This window comes from Equus quagga, chromosome 5 (genome assembly GCF_021613505.1).
Source record: "Equus quagga isolate Etosha38 chromosome 5, UCLA_HA_Equagga_1.0, whole genome shotgun sequence".
Taxonomy (NCBI): domain Eukaryota; kingdom Metazoa; phylum Chordata; class Mammalia; order Perissodactyla; family Equidae; genus Equus; species Equus quagga.
In genome coordinates, this window is record NC_060271.1 from 117,688,275 (window position 1) to 117,698,192 (window position 9,918).

The following is a 9,918-nucleotide window of genomic DNA, read 5'->3' on the forward strand; positions in this document are numbered from 1 at the left end:
TGCAGGAACTGGGACATGGGGCATGTTGTGGGTCCATGTGGAGAGACCAAGGAGGAGGCGGGAGCCAGGGAGTTATGAGAAGAGGCATGTGGCAGGATCAGAGGGCAGCCAAGAATGGGGAAAAGTGATTCTCACCTGGGAAATTTCTCTGCCTGCGGGCAGGCAGGGAAGTTTCTGCTTGTCACAATGGGGACCCACTGGCACTTAGTGGAATGGAGGCAAGGATGCTAAATGACTTGCAGTGCTCAGGCCCTCCCATACTCCAGAGACCTGCCCATCACTTCCTCCCGGGCAGCCCCATCAGAAGATGATGACAGCAGCTTCCAGCAGCAGCATGTGCTGCTTCCTGAGCAAGTCCTCTCCATCCAATGTCCACAGCAAACTACAGGTGATGAAACTCAGGCTCAGGGAGCATGTGTCCTTCCCAAGGCGACAGCTCTGTGTGTGGTAAAGCCAGGGTTCCAAGTCCATGCTTAGACTAGATTCTAAGGCCCCTCTGGATGTAGCAGCAGATAGCTGCTCCTGGGCTTGACTCCCACCACCCTTGCAAGGCCTTGTTGGGGTCTTTTCATGCCCCCTGCCTCCATTTCTCCCTCTGAGAAGTGGCCCACAGCCTGGCTGCCACTGGTCAGCAGGGCACACCCCACAAAGCAGGGGAGGCAACCCCTCAGCCCCTGCTCGGGGAGGGCCCAGGGGTCTCCCCAAAGAGAGGCTGGGACTGCGCCCATGCTTACATCCATCTCCCCACACTTGGGGGACAAGCCCTAACCTTCCCTGGCTGGCTCCTACAAGAACCAGCCTGAAGGTGGTTCCAGAACAAGCTTGGAAAAGGAAACTCAGCTGCCCCTTGCAAAACCTCCAAAGCCCTCTTGGCTTCCCAGAAAGTCTGTTTTCTGACCCTTACTGTGTCCAGGGCCTTCGGAAGCCAGCTCAGTGAGGTACAAAGCGCATTGGCCCAGGAGTCACGAGACCCGAGCTACAGTCCTCACTGAGGTACTGACAAACTCTGTAACCTTGGGATGGCCACTCAGCCCCTCTGGGCCTCAGATTCCCCTGCTGTAAAATGGGGACATACTCCTTGCTCTGCCTGCCTTACAGAACAGTTTCATGGCTGAAAAATGAAATAAAGGACAAGAAAACAAATGTCTCTCCTCTACTCAGACAAGGTTGAGGGGGCCGCAGCAGGCCAGGCTGAGGAACCTGAGTGAGGAGGAGGTGGCCGTGGAAGAAAGACTATGCTCGGACAACAATGGGTGGAAACGGAGCCTGGACATGGTGTCTCCTTTCCCAGAGGCTGGAACCTGAGATCCTGCATTTAAACTACTCTGGAGAAGCGACACACACACACACACACACACACACGCAGCCTTTGTGCCAGGCCAGCAGCCAGCAGAGGACCCTGCCCTGGGGGAATGGTAATGGCCATACCCATACCACCTCAAATCCTTTTGCTTTAGCTCTAAGCCAGGCCCTATGTGGACAAGATGCCACTGGGAGAGGCCAGAATAGCAACAGTACTCGTAGGAATAATGAAAAGATGACTGCTATTTACTAAGCAGTTAGTATACGGCAAGACCGGGGGGCGAGAGCTGTACACTGTGTTACAACACTGCCACTCACTGGGTTGGTATCATCCCAGGTGATAAGTAGCCACATCAGGATTTGAACCCAAGTCTATCAGATTCCAGAGCCTATGGCCACTTGCAAAGTGGACAAGGCCCGGTCCTGCCCTCAAGAGCTTCAGTCCAGCCAGGAGAGGGACCCAGTACAGACAATGATGGACTATGGGCCTTCTGGGTCCAGAGGAGGGAGAGGTCATCAGCCTAGGGGGTGGAGGGTCAGGGGGACCTGTCTCATCTGCCCACTTTGCTTGTTTCTGGAAGTCATGGGCTGTGAGCTCCACGAGGCCAGGAATATACCTGTCTGGTTCATCACTGTCCTGGAACCCAATGGAGGGCTCAGGGAATATTGCTGAAAGGAAAAGAAAAAAGTGGACCCAACTTGAGTCTTGGGTCTTTAAATTCCCAAGACAGTCTCTTTCCATTGCACCCTAAAGTTTTGCAGCACATCCTAAATTTTTCTCCCAAAATGTAGAGGGCTGTCCCTTTAAGGACGTTGTCGTGCTGATTTAGGATGGTTCCAGACCCAATCGATGAAGCCCAGAACTATCCAGGTCACTCTCCAGCCTGCATCAGGGAAACCTTTCCATGGAGTCCTAGATCACCGTAGCCGATAAGATACAGAACTCCGCCGCCCTGGCCGCCACCACCAGGTCACAGCCAAGCCTGGAGCTGGTGAACTGGGTCACTGCTCCACACTCCCAGGGCTCCTGAGACCCCACCACATTCCTCTTCCCTGCCCCTAATCCTAATGCCAGCTGCCTTACTTCTGTCAACATTCCTATGACAGGCTGTGATTTCAGATCTGCATCTGTCTCCAAAACTGTCCAGGCGCTCCCACAGGACTGAGGGACTCCAGAACTCCCACCCCTGCATCCCCACATTGCCCACAGTGCCATGCACAGAGCCTGGCATAAGAAGGTGCTCAGCAAATGTTTGACCCTGAGCGGGGCTTGCTGGCTCATGACATCTTGAGTAGCAATGTTCGGCTTACCTACTATCTGAGGCCCCCGGAGGTTTTGGAGGCTGATATGGAGTGGAATCTTAGAAGTGAGGCTTTCCTTGGCTCAGACTCCAGGCCACCAATTTTCAGGGCACCTCCAGAAATAGAAGGCGCAACCCTCAGCTGGTGTGCCACAGGAAGAGAGTCATGCTGCCTCAGGCTGGAGAGAGGCCCTCTGTCCCCAGAAGCCCCCTACAGTCCCTGCAGTGTCTGTCCCCAGGAATGCCAGGCCTTGCCCCAGCTCCTATAACTAGCAGCAGCACAATAAGAATCATTATGATACCCTGCTACCTGGACCAGGCTCTTTTCCTGGGCCAGGCTCTGCACTAAGTGCTTCCCCAGCCTCACAAGAACCCCAAGAAGTAGTACTGTGACCATCACCCTCACTTTACAGAGGAGGAAGCTGTATGGAGGTGGGAACTGGCCTGCCAAGCTCACACGGCCAGCATGGAGCAGGACTGCTATCCAGGCAGCCAGTTGAGCCCTATTTGTTGAGTACCTACTATAGAGGGGCCAGGTCTGTGCCACGCACAGGGGGACTTCAGTGAACGAGACAAGACTGGGCCTGTCGGCTCTGCTCAGGCTGTGAACTGCCGAGAGCAACAGCCACGCTGTCCCTGGAGTTCTTGGGGCAACAGGAAGGAGAGGGAGCAGAGGGCAAGGGCCCGGGCATGGAGCCCAGCTCTGGCACTGACAACAAGCATTCTGTGACATGAGTCTGGCTCTTAGAGGTACAGACAGCACAGAGGAATGCCACAGTTATCTAGTGTAACAAACCTCCCCAAAACTCAGGGACTAGTTATCAACATGGTAGTGTTTCTCTCTGTGAGTTGGCTGGGCTCAGCTGGGCAGTTCTTCTGCTCCACATGGTGTCACCTGCTTCCAGATGGGGTCTGGCTCTGATCTCAACTACTAAGCTGTATTACCACTTACGAGCTGAATTACTTTGGCAAATCCTCTCTGAGCTTCAGTTTCCTCATCTGTCAAGTGGGGATTAAATTCTATAATGTATGGAAAGCATGTATCCAGTGCCCGGTACATGGTCAGCACTCAATAAATGAATGTTTTTGTTGCTGACAACCTAGAAGGATGGTCAGAGTCACAGACCATCCCCCACCCCCCCGAGATTCGGCCTCAGCTAATCTGCCTGGCTTCAGGAGAGGGTCCAGTGTAGTGGATTAAGCTCTGAGCTAAGCATCCAGAAACTTGAGTTCGAATCCTGCCTCTGCCACAATCAGCTGTGTTCCCTGGGACAACTCTCACACCCTCCACTTCCCCACATGTAAAAGCAGCACACTTCGGCCATGTTGCTGTGGGCCTTGGTTATCAGGGAAAAGTGCTCAGAGAAGTACCTCCTTATACCCAGATGCGCTCCCCGTGTTCTGAGTGGGCATGGACAGGCCCGGGAGCTCCTGAGCCCCGAAACCTCCCCTCTGGTCTTGCTACGTTCTCTGCGCATGTGGGTACCTATCACCCCAACCGGCAGAAAGGAAGTCACAGCAAAAATGAGGGGACAATGAGGGTAAAGTTTTTTCTGGTAAAAGAGAAATAGGAAACTAACAGGCTGAGGCAGAAGAGGTGGCCAGAAAGTGAGAGAGGGGGAGGGAGAGGAGGCGGAAGGTCAGGGAGGCAAGGGCATCAGCCACAGAAAAAAGAAAGCAAGTCGTGCCTCCGGTTTCTGCAGTGTTGTGTCGCTTATAAAGTCCTGACACCCGTGTGACCTCATCTGGTTCTCTCAACAAGCTGTGAGGTAGACTTTGTCACTCCCACTTTGCAGATGAGGAAGCGCAGGCACAGGAGAGTGACATAGTGGCCTCCAGTCACAAAGCTAACTGGTGGCCGAGCCAGGGCAAACGCTCTTAGTCGTCAGAAGAGCTAAGAGAAGTGACCAGTGAAAGGAGACCCTTCCTGCCGTGCTCACTGCTGTTCCAGAGCTCTGTAGATGTTTGCGGAAGGAAGGGGCAGCAGTGGCGGTAGGACTGGAAATGCGGCGTAGGCAACAGACAGAGGGGCTTTGGGGGCTAGGAAAGGGGGCCCTGACCTTGGAGAGGTAAAAATAGAGGAACTAGCCAAGGAAAATTCAGACCAAACCAAAGCCCAGGCCTCAGCTTCTAAGGAGGCCAAGTGGAAGTAGCAAAGAGCAGCCCTGGGCCCCAAGTCCCCTCCTCAAGTCTCTTCCCTTGAGCTGGAGGCTGGTTGTGCATTAGAAGCCCTGCAGGGCCCACCCCCTGTGGGAGGGGCGAGATGAGCAGGTCAGGGTGGGGGTGCTGTGCTGTGCTTTCCTGGGAGGGTCTTTCCCTTGAGCAAAGACTGGGCCGCCCAGGGAATGGCCTGGGAGCTCTTACCACACTGACCCCACCTGCACCCCCCCAGGCTCAGTTCAATCAGTCTCAAATGCAGGGGACTGTCAAAAGCTTCCAGAGGTGATTCTAATGTGCTGCCAGGATTGAGAACCACTCAGAGACAGTGACAGAGTAACAAACAGAGACAGAGACAGAGTGACAGACAGAAACAGTGACAGAGACAGTGATAGAATGACAGAGACAGAGAGTGACAGAGAGACAGAGAGTGACAGAGACAGAGTGACAGAAAGAGAGAAACAGAATGACAGACAGAGACAGAGTGACAGAGACAGTGACAGACAGAGACAGTGACGGACAGAAAGACAGAGACAGAGTGACAGAGAGAGTGACAGAGACAGTGACAGAGAAAGACAGTGACAGAGACTAAAAAACCTGGTGTCAGATTAAAGTGGCCATGAGGAGAAGAGTGCAGAGAGAGAAGGGAGACAGATGGGGAGAGTGCGGTGGGGTGGCACATCACGAAGGTGGGGGCGGGTGGAAGAGAGAGGAGAGGGAGGAAGTCCTGAGGGAGTCAGAGATGAAAGAAGCTGCCAGGTCAGGCCGTCCCTCCCCTCCCCTCACCGAGGGCCTCTGAGGCGGCTGCAGTCTGGCATCCACAGTCCTGCCACCCCGACCGGCTCTCACATTTGCTTCCTCATGTTCCCTCTACCCAAGGCTCCTTGCCGGGAACGCTAAATGTGTTTCTGAAAAGTTGTCGAAAGGGCGCCCCAAGCCTTACGGCCACGTCTGCTTCCTGTGGGGTCTCATCTCTGGTCAGGGCTCCCCGAGGCACCCCTCCCCAGCCCTCCCTGACTCCCCTCCTCTCTCCTCAGCAAATGGGCCCACAGCGACAGCCTTCTTATTCCAGTGGACTCCTTCTTCCTGGTGGCCCTTGTGACCCCATGAATTGTACCCCAATCACTTGGCAAGGCAGCACCTTGTGATGGGCCAGCAGGAGTCACAAGCAGCTTCCTTCCCTGGGTCTCTTTTCCTCGAAATGACTTCCGCTGTTCCTTTGTGTTCACCTAATTAATGTCACTGTTCAACTCCCCCTTCCTCTAATGATGCCATTTCCACAGTCACTTCCTTTTTCTCCTAATTTCTCTCTCCTTCTCAGCCAAAATCCTACCCACAGACCCTCAGGTGGATCAAACACCCCTGCCACCTTCATCCCAAGAAAACCGAAATTTTGGTGGCTCCCCCAGCTCTCTCGCCTCAGCAACTGCCTCAGCAACGTGGCTAATGAGTTGGGCCTTCCTGAGCTGGTTTATTTCCCTGCAGCCCAATAAAATCAACTTCATTAGGAAAACCACACAGTCAGCTGAGCTGGAGCATCCAGACAGTGAGAGCAGGAGCTGCTTAATGAGGCCTGAGAAGATAGCTGGCTGCCGCTCTTCCGGGCCACCCTCTCCAGCCATTCTGCCTTGTCCAAGGCCTCCAAAGTCCTCCCCAGGCCCTGCTCAGAACCCTCCCCCTCCAGCCCAGGCCTCTCCCTCCTTCACCTGCCTGCTCCATGCACTGTCAGGGATGTCAGGGCCCTCCCCAACACTTGGCCAGGCCTGAAGAGAGGGGACATGAAGGCCATCTTCCAGAGACAAGCCCCGCCCACACTGGGCAGTGACCTGCCAGGCTGGCCCTGTGCCCCCCAAGTCCCCAGGCTCCAATCTGGGAGAAGGAAGCCCAGCTTTGAGGTGGCAGCCCTGCAGGGTGGGCTCCCAGAAGCTCCCAGAGCCTGCTCAGCCGCTAACAACAGAGTCTCTGAACCACGTTCCTCCTGAGCCCGAGTGTCCATGTCGATAGAAGAGAACACGTTCCCGACCTCTTGGGTTGCTGTAAAGACTAAATGAATTAATGCATCTAAAGCACTCAGGCCCTGCATAATGCACTGTTCTTTCTAAGAGGAAGCTGTTATTACTATTACTACTGTTATTTATTACTGGCCTGTTGAGCAGTCTGAATTTGGTGGGGTTTAAAAATGAAACTTTAGAAAGTCACTGCATTCCCCGTGCTCTGTCAAAATCCCCTGGATACCGTGTCGCACTGGCAGTCTGAGCAGACCTCAGAGCTCCCTACTCATTTTCTGGTCATACTCAAAGTCCAGTCCAGAGGGTTTCCCACGCCAATCTGGCATCCTCTCCACACCTGATCTTCTCCCTTCTCTCAGGCTTGTGGTTCAAGACACGGAGTGGGACAGGGACCCCTGCTCAGGCCCTCCACATCCTCCTCCCCCTCCAGCTGAGGGTGGGGTACATGGTTTAATCCTTGGTCTCGCTATGACGTGGCCCCTCCTTGTGGTGTTGTGGCTTCTCTGGTGAACTCCAACCAGCCCGGAAGCCATCAGCATGGCAGACCTGCAAATGCTGGCTCCTGGGACACAGTGTGTGTGGGCTCTGTGGAGACCGAGCAGCCTGCCACACAGTATGGATTCCCAACCTAGGATACTCGGCCCCACCCCACCCCGGCTCCTGCGGCAGGCAGGCTCAAGCCTGACTACCCTTCGCAGCACCAGTTGGCCACAGAGCACACTTGACGCACCCAAGAGTGGCCCACCAGGCTCCTTCATGGCCGCTGTCCTTGTCCCATGATGCTCCGTGGGTCTCCTGCTCAGGGGACAGACTAGTCAGATGTCACTGGGTGGGAACTAGCATGCCAAGTTCCGCTTCCTGTGGGTGCCTCAACGTCTCTGAGCTATTCTCCCAGGAAAGTGCCACAAAAACACTGCACCTGGGATGTAAGTCTTTCCACTTTTCCCTTCCCCAGTCTTCCTTTAAATCCCAGGAAGCAGGAGGGCTGGGGTGATGGGTGGGGGCAGCAGGCCTTTGAGGAAGCCCCAAGGGAGGTGCCTGGCTCTGCCTGTTGGCAGCTGTCTTTACAGGATGGGGCGCCTGCAGGAAGAGGAAGCCACCGCACTGCATGGCACCTTTGGCCTCTGTTTTGGTCTCTCGTTGCCATTTCTAGGGCATCAGGCAAAATCCCACTCAGCTTCCTGTTCATCATTATTATTGATTCAATAAGGACGCCAAGACAGAAGCGGTGAGGGTAAATCTAGAAACGGTTGAGTTGGGGCCAGGCTGTCCCTCGTCTGTGTCCCTAATTCCACTAAACAGCTCGAGTCTGTCCCAGTGTGTTAACATTGCCAGTGTGAGGGGTGGTCTGGTGTGAATGTGGGCGCCAGGACCTCCCACGCAAAGCAGAGTTTGGACAGGTCACGTGATTCTGACAGGAGGCAGCTGGGAACTTACAACTCCACTCCACACACAGCAAAAGCCAAGCTTACACCCCATGATCCTTGCTGTGCCCTGGAGCCCACCCCCCCTGGTGGCACCACCCCCTCACAAGTGCACCCCAGGACTTGGGAGGCTGTGGTGAGGCAGTGGACAGAGCACTGGACTGAGAGTCAGAAGTCCTGGTTAGTTCTAGGTTCTTCCACTTACTATATGACCTTCAGCAGGCCACTGGACTTCTCCGAGCGCCATCTTTGAAAGAGGAGCGGGCAACAATACCCACACTACAAGGTGGTGGTTGGAATTAAATGAGATTCCTGGTGTGAACTTTGTCCCTGTGGAGCGCTGGGCCAACATGAGGGGCCACCCTACCAGGAATGCCCCTCCCTCTCCCCACACCCTCCCTGTCACTCCCACCCGAGGCCACAGCTGTCCCTCTCTCCCTAGACCTTCCGGTGGCCAGTGGCCAGCAGCGTCGACAGCAACGAGATACTCGAGATTCAGATCTTCAACTACAGCAAAGTCTTCAGCAACAGGTAAGTGTGGGGTGGGGCCCAGAGGGGCCGGGGGCCGGCCCTGCTCCTTAGGCTGCCCTCTCCTTTGGGTTTAAAAGGGGGACCTGCACTCTCACCTGCCCTGCATTGACCTTCAACCACCCCCCATTCCCTCATGTTGTCCTCAGAGTCCCCAGCCCTCCCAACCATTGTCAGCCAAGAGCACCCCACCGTCCCGTTCACCCCTTCTGTCCCCAGCCCCATCACAGCTCCCAGTGCCCCTCTTAAAGTCTCCCCCTTGCACCATGCTGGGTGACAGTTACCCAAGAGAGAAGTGAAAGTAATGGCTGATAACATCCTCCAATAGACCATTTGTAGCCTTGAGGGCAAACTTGCCAAGAGGCAGTTTGGTATGGTGGTTTAGGGCTCAGGAAAACCTGGTCTCTAGGAGTCAGTCATCTGCTGTGTGACCCTGGGCAGGTTACATACCTCTCTGAGTTCCATGTGTACTCATGTGTGAAAAAGATAAGTACTCACCTCAAAGGGAAGCTATAAGAAATCAATGAGATAGATGTTTGTTTGTTCATTCATTCATTCCCCATTCATTCATTACCAAGTGTCTTCTGTGTGTCCTGCACTGAACTAGGTGCTGAGGATAGCCCTACTCTCAGAGAGCTTACATTCCCCAATGAAGTGCACCTACCACGTGAGCACTATTGCTGCTAGGGGTTCAGTAAGAGCAGTTCCCATCCTTCTTTCTGGGTGACAAGCAGAATTCAGAATGATTTGAACAGTCTAGAATGGTGGCTAAATATAAGAAATGTAAAGTCCTGTCTTGGGTTACAAAATCAGTTGCCCTTATACAAGCTGGGGGGCGGGGGGGGGGGGGGGGCGTGGCTGAAAAGCAACCTGCCCAAAAAGGGGGTTTACTCTCACTGAGAGCTCAGTATGACTCAACAAGGGAGGAGACTACAAACAGAAGAAAAGCTGGCCTAATCGCAGGTCATATTAATAGAAATAGAGCAATCACAGCAGGAGAGGCAAGGGTTCCACTATCCTCGTGCTGCTTGGAGAGAACACCTGCAGACACCACCTTGTTGTTGCCAGACACTGCCTTGTTGTTAAAGGGACTTTAAATCTCACCTTATGACAAGAGGATGAGAACCTGGAGAAGAAAATCATAGAGGACATGTTCATCCATCCACCCATCCATCCATCCATCTGTCCATCCATCCA

At 54.2% G+C, this 9,918-nt stretch overlaps 1 protein-coding gene across 1 annotated transcript in view; it reads left to right on the plus strand.

Moving 5' to 3' along the window:
• OTOF (otoferlin) overlaps positions 1-9,918 on the plus strand; it is a 101,647-nt gene that overhangs the window by 27,433 nt on the left and 64,296 nt on the right. The window contains exon 4 of the mRNA XM_046661853.1: positions 8,636-8,724. Within this exon, the coding sequence (XP_046517809.1) occupies positions 8,636-8,724 (89 nt within the window). The remainder of the gene's footprint in view (positions 1-8,635; positions 8,725-9,918) is intronic.